We start from the raw sequence: 22,622 nt of genomic DNA, 5'->3' as shown, positions 1-22,622 counted from the left end.
TGGTGGCGAGGCAGACTGAGTTGGTTCCTTCTCTGGGAAAGCTTTGGCTCTACCCCTTCTAGACTCTTAGATAAGTGACAGTCTATGACTGCAGGAGACACTAATGCATATAAATCCACGTGCACTGTGGAAAAGAACATCTCTAAGGGAATCTGAATTGTGCATCATACCACTAAGCCACTCAGCTATTGAAAGAAAAGAGCTTCGCACACAGACTCAATGAGCGTTAGCTTTCGTCTTTCCTTCCTGCTGCCAGCTGGTGTATTATTTAAACTGCAGTGATAATAATCTCATGTCATTCCACCAAATCTCAGGAGAGACCCTTCTTCTGCAGGTAAGGACTACCTGTGACCTTAGCTTAGGACTCAGTGATCTGCTCCAAGGTAGGGCTCAGTCAGAGTAGGGATAACCTCGTCCAACTTCTCCCACAAGAAATGTACAATGACCTTTACTTTTCAACCAAATCTGCTTTCTTCTTAGGAATTGCTATGGTTTCAATAAGTCCCTTAAAGCCCTGTAGTCCTACTTGGCCAAATGCCAATGTGGATATAAACAGGTACTACGCGATGTTTGAAGATATCTTGCTTACGCTGCCACAAATATGTTTATAATACATCATCTTATTAGATGGAGAGCTGGGGTATCTTCTCATTTTATACATTAGTAACAGAAGTACATGTAGGGCAAGTGACTTGCCTAAGGTCACATAGTTGGCTGGTCCGAAAGCAAGAATTAGAACATGTCTCTACATGCCACTTCATTTCAGTTTAAAAGGCTTATAAATCCTCAATCCATTGCTTTTTATTTTTATTCCCTTATACCAGCAACACTCATCATTAGCAGCCCCTCTCATGCCCAACTTTTGAGTGAATGTGCCCTGTCCAAATCCTTTGTTTAAGAGCTTGGATATAATTTGAAAACATTTGATCCTGCCCTCATTCTCTTAGATTGGACCAAGAACAGCCAAGCCATAGGCTTGAGTTGTAGGAGAGAGATAGATATAGATGACCCAATTAGGCTCTTTTTTTTTTTTTTACACAGTTTGATGAACTGAAGTAGCAGACTATCAGTTGAGGAAGCTGAGATGAAAAGCTATCTGTAGAAAGGACTTTGAGTGGCCATTTGTGGGTTCTATAAAGTTAGAGAGGAGGCAAAGGAATAGATAAGCAGAGGAAACTACCAGAAAATAGAGGAGAAGGAAGCAGATTTAGAGAAAAGCAAAGGAAGTACAAGAAGGAGATAGAATTTATAGGCCTAGCTCTCATCAGACCTCCCTAGATCTGCATTTTCTGTTCCCGCATTCCCCTACTATAAAACTTGTTTACTTGGGCTTGAGTGGGTCTTGCTCCTTGAGACCAACAGCTTTAACCCAAAGAGTCCTAACAGATATACAGAATTGGCCTGGAAAAATAGCCGTTTGGACATAATCCAGAAACACCAGCTGGATTACCGAAGCTATAAACTTTCCCTTTGTTCTTATACCTATTATATGCCTTGGAGCCTATTTATGCCAAAGTATACTGGAAAGATCAAAATCATAATCTTTTGAAGTAATACCTTCCTTATTAAGTGGGAAATCTCTTCAATACCGAGTAGGTTTTGTTCTGATTGAACTTACCTGGTGGTGTTCCAGCTGCATCTTGTTCTGTTTGATGATATTTTCTTTTTCCAACAGCTCTTTCTGTTGCCTCTCAAACTCCTCCTTACCCTATTATTTTTCAACAGAAAGAAAACATTACATCACCCCTGTGATTCACTTATGCTAACAATTTCATTGACAAATGTATAAATACCCTTTCATTTTCCAATGCCTTGGCGATTTCCCACATGCCCCCCTCCCCCCATTAGGCCCTGTGAACCCCAAACAGGGATAGTGTGCTTCTCTGCCAGACTTCTAGAGTCACTGTGTAGATCAGGGCTGAAAACTAAACTCTGCTTCCATGTGAAGTGCCACCATCTGCTCCACTTGACCATTTTGGAGATCCACCATGATCCTCTTCAAAACTCCTTAAGCACTGTTTCTCAGCATCCTTTTCTCATAGATTATACGTAAACCGACAAACCTCCTAAGGCAAGTCTAAATGGGACCCACACTACACTCCTGGTTTCTTTGAATCATCTACGACTCTACACCAAATTGGTGTTTCCAATACACAGAGCCGGACAACCTGCCAGATGAAGAGTGAATGCCCTGATCTACTCTCTCCCCACACCTTTCCTTAGCACTGAGAGATGAGGGGGAGGCGCTCAGCTCTCTCCCTTTCCCAGTCTCTTGCACCCAGGGAATTGTAGTAGTTCAACAGTTATCAGGATAATCCACATCTCTCAGTCAAATGAAAAGAGTGGCAGAATAACAGAGCACCCTAAGTTCTGAATAATGGATCCTGGTACAATGTTTGAATTCCCCAAAGTGAGAGGGATCCCAGGTCAGCTTGGTGAAATTTCCCACTTGTCAGAGGCCAACTGTGGCTGCCCAACTTCCCATGTGTTGGTTAAGTTCTAGGTCAGGTTCCTCAAGGTAAGCCTGAAATGGGGTTAAGTTTTTCTATAAGTAATTAAACACACACACACACACACACACACACACACACACACACACATTATAGAGATGAAGGGACCTTAGAAATGTGTAGTATAGAGGTTCATTTTTTTTCTTAACAGTGCCTCCCTCCTTTTCCAAATAGAATACCACACAGAACTATATGATAAGACATAAATAGAAGTGGAGAGGATATGATTATCTGAGGGCCCATTCTCCCATTTGAGGAGTCTCTTCCTGCTTGCCTGAGGCATATCAATGGATCATTCCCACCCTGTGCCTCACTCATTTTGCAAATGAGGAAATTACGGTCCAGGCAGGTTCAATAAGTCAATCACACTTCGTGTCGGGGTAAGATCTAGAGCCGAGGACTCAGCCTCTCAGGCCAGTGTTCTTTCTACTGTACAACATCGCCTCCATTTGTGAACTACTAATTTTGCATGTGAACCACTGATCATGTTCTCCCCTCCAGCAGTCCAGCCTACTAGCCATACAGACATCAATCTCAGGCTCCCTGAACGCGAACATAGGAACTTGATGAGCCTGGTTTCCTTACCTGTAGGTGGACATAGTCATAATCATCCATCCAGCTCCTTTCTGACCCATCACTGCTGCTACAATCAGGAGTCTGGTCCTTGCCCAGGCTTGGGGGCAATGGCTTGGTGAGGGCTTGGGCCTTGTGATCCCCAGAATGCAGCAGGTGGGCCTGGGACGCGGTGTGTGGGTACTCAGTGGAGTTCATGATGTTCCCAGACCCACTTTTCATAGGCGAGCTGCCCGCGCCTGGCCTGAAGAGGGCCTCTGCGTTAGTACTGATGGTTGTGGTGAGCTGCTTGGCATCATCGGGCACGGCCTTCGCCACCATCACAAACCTGTCCAGGTCATCGCACTTGTTCTGGGGCTTGTTGATGGCCAGAATGTTCAGTGACCAGCTGTGCTCATTTAAGTCATGGCTGGTCTGGCTCAGAATCTGGTGGGAGTCTTCCACTCTTTGGAGCTCCCGTTTCATTTTGTTATGGAGGACGAGTTCGGGGAGGCAGGAAGCATTTGCCACAGCTCCCTTGGCAAAATGGAGGTAGTCCCTCACGGACAGCTCCACCTTGTCCACCGAGGTGCGGATCTCGTTGATGTGCCGTTCCATGTATCCGTAACACCGCCAGTCCGTGGTGACCAGCGCCATGAGGCTGGCAACGCCCGCCTCCAGGGTCTGCTGGAGCCGGTGAAGTCTCTCGATGGCTGTGTCTGGGTCCAGGAAGAGCCTTTTGTCCTGAGATGGGGAGGCTGACAATGAAGACTCCTTGGAGGTGGTCGAGGACGTGGACATGTTACTCCTGGTGCTGCCCGTGCTGGAGAAGGATAACCGGTTGATGCCATCGACCACATCCTGAGAGCCTTTGGCCTCCGGTGGGTTGTTGTGCAGAGGGACATCGTAAACGCCGTCTCTTTCTCCAGGGTTTGCTTTCTCACTGCTCTCTGCCTGCGGCTCCAGAAACTGAACCCCTCGGGGGACATCGTATGCATCATTCTGGGCACCCAGGGACTGTCCCAGCTGTGGGTGGTTCAGCGGAGTGGTTTGGTGTCTTCGTGTTGGCAGTTCAGCGGCTCCTGGAGCATCACAGTTATATTTTATGTGAAGGTCCTTCCCCATCGGCTTGGTGCTGGTTGGGGGGATGTCATAAACGCCCTCTGGTCTGACGTCCAGCCTTCCAGATTGCCTCACTGGAGGGGGGAAATCATACTCTTTTTCCTTAAGCCCTGCCTCATCTCGGCAAGCAGAGGGAGGGATGGCATATAACTGAAAAGTAAGGAAAAAGGAGCTATTATTTGTTCACGTGGCTCATGTGAACATGCAGAAATGGAAAAGGACATTAAAATGAGGCAGGATTTCTCAGTCCTAATCACTGGCTCCTTGTTTTGCACCTTCCACTCCCTTAATGGCCAGTGTTTCCCAAGGCTCTGCTCTGATCTGTTCTTACTTCCCTCCTCCTTTGACAGGATCATCCTTCCCTGTGGCCTCTGTGCTGCTTGTATGTGGACCCCTCCTGGCTGAGTTGCCCTCCCTGGGTCCCAGTCCTGTGTTTCTGACCAGCTCCTGAGTCTCCTTCCTCGGCTGAGCCAGGCTTGGCAGAAGACTATGTATTAACACACAGGACTAGGTGTTAGAAGACCTCAGGTCTCTCCCTGGATCTATCAGCAATGAGATGCTGAATAAGTGGCTTAAATGTTCTGACACACAGTTCCCTTATCTGTACGTCCTGTGCAGGCATACCCCAGAGGAGAACAGTGTGCATCAAGCCCACCAACCCCTATCTGTGGACCAAGGAAGCTCTAACACTTTCCATAGATATGAGATCTGTTAGTTGCTTGCCAGACTGAATTCCTTTACCTTCTTACTGGTCTTTACTGACTACCTTGTTTTTAGTAGAGTCCCCAAAGTATGAAATCCTTAGACTTATCTTTGAGGTACTTTTTCTTTTAACTTTTTAAAAAAGTAATCTCTATGCCCAGCATGGGGCTTGAACCCACGAGATCACGAGTTGAATGCTCCACCGACTGGGCAAGCAAGGTGCCCCTGGAATCCTTCGGCTTATCTTGGCCTTTCTATCTATTGCCTTTCTTTCCTCTCATTCACTCTCTCAGAAAGACTAGTTTTTCCCCTTTGGTTTGTTCTTCTGGTTTTACCCCGATAAACACACACACAACCCCTGTTTGGCTGCTCTGTGGTGGGTCACTTACCCCTTTCGTAGGAGGGATGTCATAGATGCCTTGAGGTTTTATCTCTCCCACAGGAACTGAAAACCCAGGGACTTTGACTGATGATGGAGGGATGTCATACACCTGGAAAGAAACACTGGAGTTACCCAGAAGTGTTGTATTCTTGTTATTTTTTATACTACAAAGCCTTTCCTTATGGATTTATTTGCCAGGTTATGTATACCTTGCATCTTTGGCTGCATTCTACCTGATAAGTGGTTAATGGAATTTTGCTTTTCATATTTCATAGTTTTCGACTCAAACTGAGTATAAAAATCACATTGGCTAAAATGGCTTCTGGATGGGTAAACTTAATAAAGCTTCATGTGAAACACACATAATCTGTGAACTTCCCTTTGCTCTGGAGCTTTGAAGGAATGCCACCCTGAAGCAGTCCCCTCTGCTGTGACCATGGCCCTGGTACATACCCCTTGGGTGGTGTGGGAAGGCGGGATGTCGTAGATATCCTTTTGGTACCTGGACGGGTACTCATACACATAGCCTTGGCCTGTCCTCACTGGGGTTATCACCTGTGGGCAAGAAGACACAGAGGTTAAACTTCCAAGCTCCAGTCCTCAGGAAATCTCTTAGCCTCCTAGCCAGGCACGCCTCCCTCACCTCTCCCCCATGAAAAGAAGGAAAGAAAGAAAAACTAAGAACGGAAGACAGAAAAGGAAGGAGACAAGGAGACATCAAGTCAGAACACTTTCAAATCCTCTCTTAAATCCCAGGAAAGAACAAATCCCTGAAACAGCTCTGTTCCTCTTCCTTATGGTGACAAAATCATCTCAAAGTTGGTCAAAGTCTCCATTCCCAGGATGCACCTTTTGGGAGAATCATCTTTAAATTATGAAGGTCCTAGATCATCCCTTTGGAGCACCAAAAACACAGCATAATGAAAAAGAAAGCGCACTTTTTTTTTTAAAGGCTCTGAAATTATTTGTAAAGCGAATAATGCAAATAGAGAGTTCAGCTACTTAAAATTCCTCCCATACCTTCCCCAGGATGCCTTTTCATGTGACATTATTATTATAACTAAAATTCCATAGATCACTAGAGCACTTTTATGAAAGTAACCCACAGACTCCTGCTCTCTGAATCCTCCAGGAGCTTTCAATCTAAGCTTTGAAACAAATGACACATGGAGTCGGGAGCTGCCCGGCACAGAGTTCACATTTCTAATCATTTTCTCATTTCCACCAGGGAAGCAGCCATCCCAGACGGTACCTGTGTCCACGGGGTGTGGGAAGTCAGACACACGCACCACAACTGTGGCATCTGGAACCAATGCCAGTGAAAGGAATCTCGCCCGACAGGCGGGGATTTTTGTATCTACAGCCTTCCTAGTGTCCTGAGCACTGGTAGGGAAATTATTTTTGAACTGCAACTCATTTGGAAACCGATTTAATCTCCCAAGCACTTCTAAATTACCAGGGTCTTGTTTCTGCCTGACCCCCCACCCCCCAAGAGACTCATAGCGCCCACCTTAGCATCACCCATGACGTTTTTGTGTTTTAGGAAACCACTTTGTAAATTAGGACAAGTTGGCTCTTCTCAAAGAAACCATCATCTTTTATCCTTTCTCTAATGTGAACATTTCTGGCGTCAGGCTGCCTACAAAACTATGTGAAAAATGCGTTCATCTTATGCTGAAGTTGGTGGAACTCAGCCAAATGCATCAATTCCCTTCTCCCCGGGAGCTCTAAGATGCTTAAATCCCCTGTGCTTGCAGCTGATCACTGCTGGAAATGAAGGGAAAGGAGATTAGTACGCAGTCACCGTCCCGTCAAATCTCTTCCCCGCCTTGGGTTTAGAAAAGGAATCTGTTGCTTTAAGGTTTGTTGGCATGGAGCATCCAAAACCATTTACAGAGTGGCCACTGTATTGTGCGTAGCAAATCTTCCTTTCAAAGGCGGCGTGCCCTTTGCTCAAGAAAAACACACTGTGTTCCGAGTGCCCTTATATAATTTTTCCCCCCACTCACTATTGTCCAGGAGAGAAATGAAGGATCTTCTCAGAGTCTATCTCATCAGCCCCTCTATTTTTAGCTCTCTATTTTGGCTTTATAATAGAACCTGTGCAACAACACAGCTTTTGTTCTCTGAAAGTTTCTAAGAGTGGATTGATTCTGCCCAAGGTTGCCAAGATAGTAATAATGTGAATGGAAAACCAAGCCTGGTTATGCTGAAGGCCGGCTGAGTGGTTCCATCTTTAGTTTAAAGATGGGAAGGGGGAGCTGGGTGCTAGAGGGGGTGGTGCTGGTATCTGAAAATAGTCCTTGGTGAAATGTAAACATATGGCAAGACCTCGGAAAGGCGGGGTCACGGACAAAGCTTTTCCTCGCCTTCGCCTTCATGGATTTTCCTTGGCAGTGAGCATTAGTGCTTCCCGGTATTTAACATCTCACTTCCTGACAAATGTCACAGAACCTCAGCTTGCTCTCTCTTTCTCATTTAGAGGATGCCTGTGGTCATCTGGTTTTTAAAAACTTTGCATTCCAAACCAGTCATTTTCCTTGTTTATGCATTAAAAGAAACAGATGGTGAAAACCACAGGGGAAAGAAGCCAACAAAATACAATCTCTCCCCCCATTCCAGCATTCCCGATGGTACCATCTAATTCACACTGGTCCACAAATAGCCTTTAAAAGGGACCAGTGTTTTGCATCTGGTCAGACACATCCACGGCATACCACAACCCCCTCTGTGACATCTGCAGGAACGTGGGGCTGGAAGTCTTCTACTTTTGGACATTGTCCTCCTCAACCCATCGCTTGGCTGACTCTCATGCCAACTGTGTGTTCTCTCCTTGGAGGAAAGTGCTGACTGTTCTGTACCTAACAAAGTATCCAGTTTTGTGGTCATAAGACCTTTTCTTCCTGCTTGACATAGTACAAAAAAACCTTTCTACCACCCCAGAGTTACTGAATCTCTGCCTAGGAGGGACACCGAGGTCTAGCTAAGGGGATGTAAATTTCAGAGGCATACTCCTGGGCATTTGTGTGGCAAGACATTGATGGCATTGCTGCACACAGGGCACATCAAAACATTTCCTCAATGAAATGAAGTCAGGCTTTTCATTTCCCTTTTTCCCCCATCAGTTTTTCTTTTTGCATTCCTTTTATTCTGAGTATTCATCTATAGTTACAAGGGCTTAAACTCAGGAACTACCAATTGACCCCTTAGTTCATTAGAGTTGATGCAAACGGGGCTAAAAAGGGGGATTCATGGGGCTCTCTGACAATGGCTACTGCAGCCCCCTTTCCTAATAACCTTGGCAGAGGATTTGCATTTTCCAAATATGAGTTTTCTGCCCCATGAGGAACCTGACAGTTCCTCAGATGTTCGTACTCCATTCTGGTCCACTGACTGAAGAGGCTGAGGGTGGACAGTTTGGGAAGAGTTCTGAGGCAGAGAAGAAGGCAGATGCAGACAGTTAGGAAAGGAATAGCCCATTCAATAAATCTCCCAGGCCGAGTCCTGGTAGGACGGTATCCAAAGTCTAGGGACCGGGGTTAGGTTAGCTCTCAAATTAATGTGCTTTGCATTAAATAAGCAAACACACACGGCACACCCCACCCCACACTTTGACCTGTTTGATTCACACCATTTTCAGCATCCGATCCTGGGCACCAAGATCTGCTTTGAAAGATGCTGTAAATACCTCCCTGTCTCATAATTTTGAGAGCCATGGATGCTGAAATTTTAGAGAAGAGGAACCCATGTTTGGAGTGGTAGCAAGGGCCGGATGCGTGAGTCAGGGAGCTGGGAGAGGGGCCCTTGGCCTATGCCACTCACCCCTCAGTCTTTGGCCTGGGCTTATTACTACTTGTGTAGCCAAGCAAGGGCCTCATGCTTAGATACCTGTGGGGCCAAGCAGGTGAGGTGAAGGAGGAAACAGGCTGGGATTCTGTGCTGGGGAGACAGAATTCACGCCCTACTGATAGAAAGCAGCCATTGCTCAGCTCCCACCAACTGCCATCCTGAAAAAATACACCCCATGTTGCTCAAATTTTCAGGAGGAGCCAGAAGTCTGGATTTTTTAAATGTGAAATCTGATTTCCAGAATTGGCTCAGATATTTCAAACGGCGTCTTGACCAAGCTCAACCTATCTCTGGCCCCCAGGGTGCTCGTCTTGCCTTCATCTGTGTATTTCCGCCACCCTCCCTTCAATCCCTTGAAATCTGAGGGCAGGGTCCCAAAGGCTCTTCACCAATTCCATATTTTGGCAAGACAGAACCACACCGTTTTACACATGTGCCCTGCATGTCACACCTCTGTGCCTTCACTCACGCTGTATCATCGTCCAAGATGCTCTATTAACTTTCCTCATTTTCAAATTTTATTTGACCTTCAAGGCCAAGCTGGGTGCCTCTCCCATGAAGACTTTCCAGATAGACATAAGACCTCCCTCCTCAGAACCCCCTGAGCCTGTTATCCATACCTCTCTAGTGGAACTTATCACTTGTGGTCTGTTTTATGGCACCTTACTTCCTCTCTTAGCGTGGTGGAGACAGAGACCATTTCCTCTTCATTTGTATATAAACAGCAGGGCCTCGCACAGTGCCTTCACTAGAGCAGGGCTTGGATACATGCATTGACTGAATATATTAACGAACTAAAGGAAAACTCAAGGCTTTTCTTAAGCAAGATGGTGTGGAACTGGCCAGCGCAGAAAACAGGTCTGCCTGGATGGGATAAGGTTGGTTTCCAGGTGAGTCAGCTCGAGGATGAGTGGGACCCATGGGATGAGGGGCAGAGCTGGCTTGATCAGCCATGCATACTAATGTTGGGCAAGTAAGTGAAGAAGCCAACAAAGCTGAGTGAAGTTTAGATAAAATCAAGAAATCAGAAATCATGGAAGAACGATCACCTGCACCACTACTTGGTACAAACCACCACCGGAGGCCAGCAAGGACCACTAGCTGGTTTCTTTTCCCCCAGTATAGAGCCTGCATGTGACATGAACATCTGCCTTCTTCTCCGCCACAAGCTAGAAACATATAGAAGAGTCTGGCAAAAAGAAATCAAAACAAACTCTGCATTTTACCTTAACATCAGAAGGGAAATACAATGGAAAGGAGCAGTTCTGACATGTGTTGCAAGAGGCTGAGTGTCCAAGGCTATGACCACACTAGGTCTGTAGGTTCTTGAAAGCAGGATTAGGTCTGATGGGGGGGAGTGGCTGAGAACATGAGCTGGACTCTAGCACATGTGAGAGCGTGGCCAAGGCATTTGTCCATTTTAAGCCTGTTTCCTTATTAGTAGAATGGAAATAATACTTGTAGCCTATTAGTGTATTAAATGCGATCAAGGACACAAAGTACCCAGCATAGAGCAACCCCCTTAAGCCTTAGTTATTTCTATTATAATTGTTACCTGGATTATACAGATTTTACTTTTGGACTTAAATTCTGGATGGGTAATTCAGATCAGTCATTTTACTGAAGATAGGTTTAAAAAAAATGAGGAAAAGATACTAAAAACCTTAATAGCATCAAAGCATTCCAAGATAGTAAGAAATTATCAGGTCCCAATTTGGGAGTAGAGAAGGAATTCATAGAGGTAAGCCCCAATTTTTTTTTTAAAGTTTATTTATTTTTGAAAGAGGGAGAGAGTGCACACATGTGTGCGTGCACAAATGGGGGAAGGGCAGAGAGAGGGAGAGAGAGAGGGAAAGAGAGAGAGTATTCCAAGCAGGTTCCATGGAGCCAAGTGTAGGGCTCAATCTCACAAACCATGAGATTGTGACCTGAGCCAAAATCAAGAGTCGGACGCTTAACTGACTGAGCCACTCGGGTGCCCCGAGGTAAGCCCAGATTTTGAGGCTGCTTTTCTTCCTGGCGGCATTTGTTGATCGGGAATAGGTGTCGGAGGGTCAATGTGTGTCTTTTCATCATTTTTTTGGGTGAGGGGGAATTCAGACTCTAAGGCTCACCAAGGTTGGGACTCTAATAGCCACCCCCACTCTGGGTTGAGATCCTAAGGGCTGCATGTAAAAGTCATAATTAACCCAGAAGGGAACCCACTATTGCACTGGCTAACGCCAGGTTTTAACTCACTAGGGTTGGTAAGAACCTTTCAAAGCCTGAAATTAGATTTATGTGTGGCTGTGAGGCTGGCAGAAGGAAATAAAATCCTCTCTGGAAGTAGAGAACATCTTTACAGGCTTTAAATGATTTCTTACAAATATTTAAAAATATGATGTCCACTATGCAAAAATAGCCAGGAATATAGGAGACAGGACAGTGGAAAAAGACAAACAACAGTGGATTCTTGCTTTCTTCCTTATATGATGAGGATGTGGTCTGTGTCATAGTGGTCACAGATCTCGAGGCTGTTTGCTTTCAAAATGTTTCATGATTAAACCATGGGAGAAAACAAAGTTTAATCAGTTAGATATAAGTCAAATAGAAAGAAGTTAATCTTTACAAAGCATAAAGTGTTCCCAGTGAGGTCTATGAGGCAATGGGAATTTCAAATCAAAGCGGTAAGTGACAAGAGACTTTGGTTCCTGATGACCATCAATAGATTTACTTGGGTTACCATTTTACTGTGGTCATATCAATATTGTCATTGTCACGGTTATCACCATGACAGCCCAGGACACTTCAGTGGAAAACCCCAGGAGAAAACATGCTTTACAAGGCTTAGAAATAAACCTACTATCCAAGAGAAACATGGCGAGATCCCAAACCAAGGACACCTTATTGAATTTCTCTTCAAACAAGGCCTTTTCAGTGGAAGATCACAAGGCAGGTTTATCAAGACGATCTCACCAAGAAGTAGGGCACATTCCCAACTGGAATGTCTAGAAGAAAACACTTTCTCTCCAGACAGCTCCTGCTCACATGATATCAGTGGGGCCAAGGTCTCAGCAAGTCTCCTTGGGCATCCACTTTACCTCCTCAAAGGAGAGCCGGCTGACGGGTGCCTGGGAGTGGGGCATAGCGGCTGTGGAGGCCCTGAGATTAGGAAGATGTTAGCTTCTCAGCTGCCTGCCGCCAGTTCAGCGGCACACCATGGGGGAAGAGAAGGGAGCAGGCTGTGCAATCATGAAGGCAGATCCTCCCCGCCCCGAGAATCCCATGAACGCTGATTAATAGGCTCCCAGCTCCCGCCATGTTCTGCCATGCCTCCTCTGACACCAGCCCTACCGCTCACTATTCCTGGCAACTCTCTCTCCTCCAACACTCACCCCTGTTTTGTTTCCTTTTCCTGCCATGCTACCGGCATCCATAAGGAAGAACAGAAATGGAACAAAGGAAGCAGAAAAATCCTACTGTTTGACAGAAAGAATTGGGTGGAACAGAGGAGAGACTGAGATAGGATGGGGAGGAGCACAGGTGAACTGTTCTAGGGTATTATTATCAATACTATTGCTCCTACTTCCACATCTGGGGGATGCCCATTTCAAAATTTCAAAATCACAAAAATATAATTTTTGATAACTTTAACAGAATTTTTGAAAATAACAGGAAATCCCACATGGAAGGGGAGGAAGGCATCATTTCTAACCGTCCTAGTTTCTGTGTCCCAGGATTTAATTCTCTGGGTCTAAGTCTCTACATTCCAAAGCAACCTCAGAAGTGGCCAGAATGACACAGTCCTTTCTCCTGATATCCAGAGAATGCCTTGAAAATTGACCAGTGGGGTTTACCCATCAATCTAGCAGAGCGAGGAACGTGTGGAAACGGCTCCTGGTGTTCCGCCCCAGGGCCTCGGCCCAGCACCACCTAGGCAGCCCAGGTGGTGCTCAGGAAATATAATTAGTGATCGAGGAGAGAAGTTAAAAAGCCATAATAATTACACATTTATAACCTTGCTGTTAACAGTACCTGAGGTAGTCTGAACGCAAAAGTAAGCCTCACCGATTAGCAGTCAGCCATTTGCATTTTTCCTTTTTCTTGGCATATGTGGAAAGTAAAATTAGATTGCTTCCTTTCTAGCTCTAAACTCCCCCAACCCCCTGTTTTATTTATACTATCTCTGGGTTTCAGGCATTAACATGAGTATTTAGATTTCTAAAACTGCTTGCTGGAAAGGACTTCTTTCACGTAAATGCCCTTCAAAAGCATGAACAGAGCCACCACGGTATTTATGAGATCTTATAATAACCTCTTTGTCTTAAAGCGCATGAACTGTGTGACCCTTTCCCTTTAAAGAAAACCCTTAGGAAGAGAAACATCACCATTATCACTGCCTGCCCGTTAGAAGTTGGATCCAGGTTTCCAAAACTGCAACGTTATAGAGGTCTGTCTGTTTAAAACCCAAGATTACTAGTTTCTTTTCTATGACCGGAGGAGAAGGCCACATGTTGCCTGCACTGGATTTATTAATTCACTATAACTTCTCTCTGCCCAGCTTGGGTGTAGCAGTGAGCTCATTTATTATTCGCACAGCAACAATATAATGAAAACGGAGTCTGGCCTTAAAACTACACCCTCGTGGGCCAAGTGCATGGTTTACCCTTCCTAATGCTTCTCTTGTGCTCATGGAGGTGTCTCCCCCTCTGTTTTTGGGTGGTTGATTTACTTTCCTCCAAAAGCATCTCGACGTCTGATTTTAGGCAAGAACTAAGCCTTTTGCCTGCCACATCTAAATCACGGCCAGTCTCTTTTTCCAAATGAGGAGAAAGTCACAACTGAAGGCTCAGCAGTGGAATGGGGCTCTTGGGTCACTTTCATTTGACACAGCATTTGGGAGGGAGACCACTCAATGGAAACAGTGCCCTGATTGTCAAGCCCCGAGCATGCCTCCCTGCTGCTTTCTGGAAGTTCTTTGTGCAGCAAGTGCTAAAGCAATATTTAGTTATGGAGTGACCAAGCGCCAAAGAGCAGCTAGAAGCATTTAACGTGAAAGGACATGGTGGGAAATGATGTCTGGGCTCCTTAGTGGCTGAGGTCTTTCTCTGGACAAAGCCAACCGTGACCTGTGACAGAGTTGGGTGCCACAAAGTCACTTTTCATAAGCCATGGACCGAAATGCTCTTTGAGAACTGTAACACCACAGGCATTTTGGTTCTTTTGATGTCCAAATAAATGCCACAGGCCACTAAGCACTGAATCTAGATCTTGAAGTGGATTTTAGAGAGAGGCCCATAGACCCCCCTAAAGAGCATGTGATTATGGAAAGGGGGCAAGGCATGCGAATTTCTGGACCCAAATGCCTAGAGCTCTCGGGTTCCTCCTAAATAGGAGACCTCCCACGGCCTCAGTGGGAGACAAGGTGCAGTGGACGATGGAACAAATCATGCTCGTGGCAGAACTAGGTTCTGTGGCAGGGATGTCGCTTTGAGGGGCACCTGACCTCCCAACAGCCTCCGCCTTATCTGAGAAAACTAAACACAGGAAAATGGGAAGAAAATAATAAGTTCTGGGATGAAACACTCTCCTAGCTTTTGGTAACAAAGCAGGAAAGAGAGTTCTCCTTAATAAAATGCTCCCCAGTAAGGTTCTCACATAGGAGGACGGGGCAAGAACTCTGATTCTCCCCGACTCCGCATAGCCCGACCCTCCCTCCCGTGTTCCAGCTGTTCCTCGCCTTCTGTCACCATAGCTCAATCTTCTAGAAATGCCTGTGATTTCTAGATGGGAAGGTGGACTGCCTCCTCCAGGAAGAGTAAAAAGATTGGCCAAAACTTAGGGAGTGAGCTTGAAATTTAGATCAATGTCTGCATGTCTTGTTTTTTGTTTTGTTTTTGTTAAAGAATCTTGAGGTCAAGTCATTTTGTTAAACTTTCAAGAGACTCTGGGAAAGAATCAGATAAGGATATCTGGATCATAAAATTTTAGTAAAGGCCATCAGAGAGAATTCTCCCCGGCTCCCCATTTCACAGTTGAAGGAACTAAAGTTCAGAGAGGCTATTCAGCCGGTTAATGACAGCAAAGTAAATGAGACCCTGGTTGGGTGGTGCACCACTACTTTCCTCAATGTTCCTGTTGCTCACATTAGCAAGACAGATTAGAAATTTACTAGGAATTTAGGACTTTCCCAATTTCACAAAGTAACTCAGTTCCTTGCTTGAGAAGAAAAACTTGAAATCTGGGTATCTTAAATTTGGGGAGTCCCCTTTCCCTGGCAAGACCATTCTCAAAAATAAATAAATGTTAAAAATTTTAAAAAAATAAGGCATGTTTAGTGTACCCTATTAGCAGTTACAGATCATAGGAATCACAGGTACTAAACAGCATCCTCTTGGCCAGGAAGAATGAAAGACAGAGAGAGACAGATCATGAGCAGGGGAGAGGCAGGGAGAGAGGGACATACAATCGGAAGCTGGCTCTAGGCTCTGAGCTGCCAGCACAGAGCCCGACGCAAGGCTCGAACCCATGAACTGTGAGATGGTGACCTGAGTGGAAGTTGGATGCTCAACTGACTGAGCCACCCAGGTGCCCCAAAACATGCCTTCTTATTTTAGGGCTCAGCAACATCAACCATTAGCTGGACAGATGTGAGTTCAAATATCAGTGCTGCCTCTTACTAGAGGGATGTCCTTTAATGAATTAACTAACCTCTCAGACTTCTGATTCCTCTCCTGTAAAGTGAAGGTTGTAATGAACACCTTATGAGGCTATTGAGAAGATTAGATGAGCTTATGGATATAAGGTCCCTAACATGGAGCCAGGGGTCCAGGGCCCTTTTGGGTCACCCCCACTTTAGTTCAGAAACTCTTTTGAAAAATGAGTAACTTAATAGCACGCTAAAGGCTATGGAGTCTATTGGTGATACATTTGAAAATAAATAGCTATGCTGATAAATAAGTGGTTTAAGCACACACTGCTTTAAGAAAATCAAATAAAAATTACTCACATAAATCAGATGTGATTATGGCATTGCTAAAGATCCTCCACTTCAAGAACGGACCTCCTCTGGAGTCTTTTTAAAGAGAGGATTCCTTGGTCCTCTTCAGGTATTACTGGCGTTACATACAACTTTTAGAGGAGACATGGTGTCCTAAGTGAGTCACACTCTGATTCCTTAAACTGGAATAGCAGACCTCTCTAGAAGTTTACCTTGGCAACTGGGTGTGTGGCACTCTTGAGAACCGAGTGTACTTCCGATTGCATCTAGCTCTGCATTTTCCACCATGCACTCACCCAAGCCTGGCTTTTTTTTTTTATGTTTATTAATTTGGAGAGAGAGAGGAAGAGAGAGAGAGACAGAGAGAGAGAGAGCAGGAGGGGGGCAGTGAGAAAGAGAGAGAGAGAATCCCAAGCAGGCTCCTATCTGTACAGAGCCTGACATGGGGCTCAGTCTCCTGAATCATGAGATCATAACCCGAGTCTAAATCAAGAGTCAGATGCTTAACTGACTGAGCCACCCAGGCGCCCAACAAAAGCCTGCTTTTAAAGATGCGTTCAACCAATATGAAGTCTCAGTTTTATCATCGAATCAAATAAATAACTGTATTCTTTTCTCTCCCTGACAAACACACCATTATCCCCTCTGCCAGACTTCACACCACACACAATATCTGACCCATTCACTGTGATAAGCACAGTTGCGTAGCATGAAATCATTGAAAAAGGAAGGAGGATTACCTCTATTTGCTCTGGTGTGGGTTCATAAGAAGTTGCTAATGCATTCGTGGAAATATGCATTATCTCTAAGCTTTATGACAAATTGCAAGTGAGTTAGAAGGCCGTGGCACTAACCAAACAAAAAAGATCTTTGTACATTTTTAGGGAGGTGTTACAGTTTGCTCATTCCCTTGGCGTGGGTGGCTCGGCTGGGAGGAGAGACTTCTCATTTTCAAAGTGAGCTCAGAAAGTCCTGCCCCTACCAGCGCAAGGACCTTCAGTCTGTGTAAGACTTAAAATTCATCTTGACTCTTGTGGAGAGGGATTTTTAGATGAACACTCACTCCTCCACACAGCCCCCAAAGCCATGTATTGAGGGGGAAAAATCATTTAAATTTGGATTATCTTTATATAGAGATGCACAATTCTGAAACATGGTCATACTTCATTGAGTTTATACGTGACAAATCCAGAGGTCCCCAGCGCCCTGCCGAACTCTGATCCTCCCTGCTGTTTTCCAGGGTGTGTGTGTGTGTGTGTCTCTGTGTGTAGAAGGGAACAAAGGAAAGTGAGGTGAAGTCAGAGTTTAGCTTCCGGGGGAGCTTTCAATTCCTCTAAATCTATTCTTCTTGGTGGACGAATCATACTGCTAATATACAGCAGTTGGTAAGCAGGCTGCTAACGGAGTGTCGCTCTGAGCAGCCAGATTTCACAATGCTTCAAATCCCAATAAGGGAAGTACTCGGTTCCCTAACCAATGGCTTTGCGGTAGGGTGTGTGTGTGTGTGTGTGTGTGTGTGTGATTCATGATGACTCAGTGTCTAAGAAGGTACAAATATTGTAGTGAATCTATTTCTGGCTCTTATGTTACCTTTCAGGAACGGGCCCGTAAGACCTGGCTAAAATCTTTTAATCATCTCCTGCCAACATTTGTCCATGTCCCATTTTGGAAGGTAGGAAATGGTTTTTAAAGATGATGTCATGGGGTCTAGATAAATCTTATTTTTTTAAATAGTTTATTGTCAAATTGGTTTCCATACAACACCCAGTGCTCTTCCCCACAAGTGCCCTCCTCCATTACCTCCACCTCTTCCCCCCGCCAACCCTCGGTTCGTTTTCAGTATTCAATAGCCTCTCAGGTTTTGCATCCCTCTCTCTCCCCAACTGTCTTTCCCTCTTCCCCTCCCCCTGGTCCTCCATTAGGTTTCTCCTGTTCTCCTGTTAGACCTATGAGTGCAAACATATGGTTTCTGTCCTTCTCCGCCTGACTTATTTCGCTTAGCCTGACACCCTTGAGGTCCATCCACCTTGCTACAAATGGCCAGATTTCATTCTTTCTCATTGCCATGTAATACCCCATAGTATATGTATATACCACATCTTCTTGATGCATTCATCAGGTGATAGACATTTAGTAGATAAATCTTAATGTTACTTGAGTTTTCCTTAATTTTTTAAATATTTGTTTATTTTTGGGAGAGAGAAAGAGAGAGAGAAAGACAGAGTGTGAGCAGGGGAGGGGCAGAGACAGAGGGAGACGCAGAATCCAAAGCAGCTCCAGGCTCCGAGCTGTCAGCACAGAGCTGGACGTAGCTGAACCCAACAACTACAAGATCATGACCTGAGCCTAAGTCAGACATTTAACTGACTGAGCCACCCGGGCATCCTGTTACTTGGGTTTTCTGAGTGCGACACCCAAGGTGGTACTTGCCTCAGCCTAGCCCATCATATACAGTGTGATGGCAGGCCATTACTCTTTTGATGAACCCATGAGCCCCTTGAGATTAAGTGAAGAGCACCACATATTTTGGGGACCATAGAAGCAGGAGAAAACTGCTGGGGTGCAGAGACAAAGCTTCGCAAGAGGAGATGAACGTTGAAATGGGCTTTAAACGATGAATAGGAGTTTACAGATAGAATAGAGGGGAGAAGGCATTCTCAGTAAATAACAGAATTATGCCAAGGAAGCTCTACTCCTCAGTAAAAAAAAAAAAGTGTATTTCTCCTCTTTAGGTTGCGACAGAAGAGTTAACTAATCTTGTCTACATTGGGCAAAACATATGAAAGTTAGGCTCTCAGACAAGCTGAAGTCTACATCATTCATGCGTTGGATGTTTACTTGTTGTGTATAGACAGTTATGATTCCAGAAAAGAGATGTTGGCATTCTCCAGCACACTTCTGGGGGGAAACTACCGCGTGGAATCTGACGTACGTCATTACAGATTGTAATGAGCTGGATGATAAGATTTGAACAGTGCGAGATAGCCCGACGGGTGATAAGATGAGAACCACTTTTCAGTTTACTTAAAAGTCAGCTCCAATTAGATGCTTCATTTCTTGCTTCTGCCTTGTTCATTCGTTCAGTGGCCATTCGCTGTGTGCTGACACTTTGCTGTGAGCTCAGCCTAGAGCAGTAAATGCTATATACATAAATGACGTAGGTAAATGATGGCCCTGGCCCCTGCCTGCCTTTATGGAGCTTATAATTTAGCTCAAAACTGATCTTCAGAAGGATGCAAAACAGACCTAATTCCATCAGTTAGAATAAAAGCGACATGTGCGGAAAGTAATCAGAAACACCTGTGGTTCTCCATGCAGATCAAGCCACAGAATGGATGAACTCAGATGGCAGTTTTACTGATTTGTGAAGCAGAAAAATGAGGCTATTTTAGACCTTGGGGAACCTGAGGCTTTTGGACATTTGGGGGCTCCACTCCCAGATAGACTCTTATTAAGTAGAACTGTCACGTTTAAAAAAATGGAGAACATTAAAAAATATACACAATTTAGCTTTTCAAATGACTGAACTCATTTAATTTAAAATTGCCTATGAGTTCTTGGCAGTCATGGGGCATATTTAGAAATCTTTGCGGAGTGAGAAGAATCTAACGTACAAATTGCTTTCAAATAAAAGAACCATGAACTGTAAATGTAACAGTTAATGAGGTTGACCTTATGTGGCTTCTTGCACATTTGCCTAAATGTTTATTAATTGACATTTTTCAGTTTTTGATTGTCACACTTTGGAGTCAAATCTTTTTTTTCTTTTCTTTTCTTTCTTTCTTTTTTTTTTTTTTTTTTTAAATTTGGGCTCTCAAACATTCTTGTAGGCCCTGGGCATTCTGCCCATAATGCCTCACAGATAAAACGGCCCTGCGCACAAACACAGAGTGAAAAAGGCCAATGAAATTAAGAAAGGTGTCAGTGTGTCTGGTTTCCAGATAACTTTAAGAGTTCTTTGCCACTCTGTGCAAAATTCTCGTAGAACCAAAGAGAGAGCCATGCACTCCAAGGAAGAACGTATGTGCTAGCAACAAAGTGCGTGCATATTTGGTGTACAGTCAGAAACACCAACAGGGCCGAGGCATTTCAAAACAAACTCTGGGAAAGGAAAGACAAACAAAGAAGAGGAACTGATTTTTTTAAAGCCCCCTGCGGTGTTCAGCTCCCGGCCAGACCCTTTCTGTGGACTGTTCTACTTAATTCTCACAAGAACTCTGTGAGGGGGTTGTGATTGTTCCCATTTTACAGATGGAGAGAGGAGAGCCTGGGGGAGTTGAGTAACTTGCCAAAGGATTGACAGAGATGAAGGAAGAGAGCCAGGGGTCAGCCTGACCCCAAAGTCCGTGCTCTTTGCCCAACACTGACTCTGGCTTGTTTCCTAAAAGCGCGGGGATTATATGATTATCCTTCTTCTTCTAACTGCTCATGTAATAAGGGGTGCATGTTACTAATGTGGCCGGGATGCGTAGAGGTTTCTGGGGTGGGTAGAGGCTGCTCTTTGCCAAAGAGCGGAGTGGAAGCGATAGGAGGCAGACTTTTTCTTTGTTTCCTCGCAAGTGATTCATTAGAGGAAAAAACTGTAGTGGATAAAACTCCTGAAGCCCATATTCTGTAGCAACATCAAGGGAAACTTTAACTATGGAAAGTCCCGCGTCACCACAGCCAGCCTCCCTCGTGGTCACTTCACAGCGGGTCTCGAAATGCAGGTTAGATGCCCTCCCTCAGAACCAGTGGAGGACCTCACCCCAGAGCAGATTGCCAGGTCCCAGGAGTAGAATCTCTGGTGCAGAAGGCCTGGAAATCTGCCTCTCACCTCACCTTCCCTGCCTCTCCAGATGGTTCTATGTTCCCTAAAAATTTTAAACCTCCCATTAGTGGCTTAGAACAAGATCCACTGCCTCCTCTTTCTCCTCTTTTTCTTCTGTGGGGACCATAGCTTAAACTACCAGAAATGTGTAGTTCTGGGCTCACCACCCTTTAAAAGATGGGGGAGTAAAGAGAAAACTGGGTATAGGGCTATTCAGCAAGTTAGCTACAAGGATAACTCAAAACAAAGACAAAACAGAAACAAAATCCAAAAAGCGTTCGGGATTTCTGCTGGATGAGGGTTAACTCTTGGGGCCTTGGCTTAAGTCAGTAAGATGATTCTCACCCACTGATAAGATTCTTACACAGAGGAACATGTTGACAGAAGTTTTTCAAGCAGCGGTTACCTAGAAGGTTAAAATTACCTTTAGCAGCCAAGCCATCTCCCCTAGGAAGGAAGAAGGAAGGATGAAAGGAAGGAAAGACAGAGGAAGGGAAAGGGAGAGAGAGAAACAGCAAGAGCAAGAGCAAGTAAGAGAGAGAGAAGGAAGGGGGAGGAGGGGGAGAGAAGAGGAAGGAAGGAAGAGAAGGAGAGGAAGGGAAGGAAGAGGTTCCTCCTCCTCACACCCATGGAGGTTCAAGCCAGTGGCCCAGCGGACAGGATGGAGGCAGGCAGCCTAGGGAACCAGTGGCCCAGTGGACAGGGAACCTAGGGAACCAGTGGCACTAAGATGACTTCCATGGTGAGGCTAGGATATTCTGTAGAACACTTGGCATTTGGCAGGGAGGGGCCAGGACCATTCCCTCCTGCCCTTTCCATCTGCGCTGCCATGTTCTTACCTCAGACCCCCACTGCTCGAAGCTTAGCACTACAGTCATTAGCTACTCCCCAGTTCTGGTTAAGGTCTCCCCTAGGTCTGGTTGCATCCCCTGTGTGACCTGGCAAAGGTCCAACTCAGGAGTCACCTACCTCTTGCTAAACATAAAATGTTCCACTGATTTTAGAATTAAACAAGCTTACAAAGCACTGAGCTTAAGTGCACACCCCACCATCAATCCTGCAGAAGGCGTGGTCAAAGTCTCTCCCCTTTAAAAGGACGGAGAGTTGGGAGCAGATCCATGGTGCTGTTACGGCGGATAAAATGGGAAGAAGTCTGAAGTACTTTTCAGACTTGGAACTAAAAAAGGTTGCGTCTAAAAAGGAGAACATGTCACCTTCCTGCCAAAATAAACTGTGATGAAAGTTTAGACCCCACCACCTTTCAGCCAAGCACTTCCTGTTCTGGCCTCCCTTGTCCACCTCACACTAGCTCAGATGAGAGAGAGCTATTTTTAAGGTGCAAACAACCAGGACTAAGAATGAGAGGAGCTATTTATTTATAGTTACACCTTTCAACTGTTCTCTTTTTCCCTCTGGAGATAGAGGCTTGGCTTGGCTTTCCCTTTGAATCTAAAGTTCCTGGGGTAGGAAGGATTTTGAAAGGTCATGGTGAAGTCACTATGCCTCCAGACAGTGGTCATTGTCCTGGGAAAAACAAGTGCCCACTTCTTGAGGAGTTCTTTCTAATATACATACACTCAGCTTATGCAACACACATGCTCTTCAACAGTATTTTTGGTTTTGTTTTGTTTTTTTAATTTTTTTTAATGTTTATTCAGTTTTTGAGAGAGAGAGAGACAGAGCATGACTGGGGGAGAGGGAGAGAGAGAGGGAGAC

The 22,622-nt window shown here is 45.0% G+C and overlaps 1 protein-coding gene and 1 long non-coding RNA gene across 5 annotated transcripts in view; one reads left to right on the top strand and one right to left on the bottom strand.

Moving 5' to 3' along the window:
* Positions 1-22,622, bottom strand: part of NEDD9 (neural precursor cell expressed, developmentally down-regulated 9) — a 170,745-nt gene that overhangs the window by 2,702 nt on the left and 145,421 nt on the right. For all 4 annotated transcript variants that reach the window (XM_029943727.1, XM_029943729.1, XM_029943728.1 and 1 more), the window contains 4 exons: positions 5,722-5,823; positions 5,276-5,377; positions 3,096-4,334; positions 1,619-1,708 (listed from right to left, as the gene is read on the bottom strand). In XM_029943727.1, the coding sequence (XP_029799587.1) occupies positions 1,619-1,708; positions 3,096-4,334; positions 5,276-5,377; positions 5,722-5,823 (1,533 nt within the window). The remainder of the gene's footprint in view (positions 1-1,618; positions 1,709-3,095; positions 4,335-5,275; positions 5,378-5,721; positions 5,824-22,622) is intronic.
* LOC115295640 overlaps positions 1-22,622 on the top strand; it is an 83,890-nt gene that overhangs the window by 44,872 nt on the left and 16,396 nt on the right. The window lies entirely within an intron of this gene.

This window comes from Suricata suricatta, chromosome 7, assembly GCF_006229205.1.
Source record: "Suricata suricatta isolate VVHF042 chromosome 7, meerkat_22Aug2017_6uvM2_HiC, whole genome shotgun sequence".
NCBI classification, from domain to species: Eukaryota; Metazoa; Chordata; class Mammalia; order Carnivora; family Herpestidae; genus Suricata; species Suricata suricatta.
Note: the sequence above shows the minus strand (reverse complement) of the source record. Positions and strands in the feature narration are given on the sequence as shown.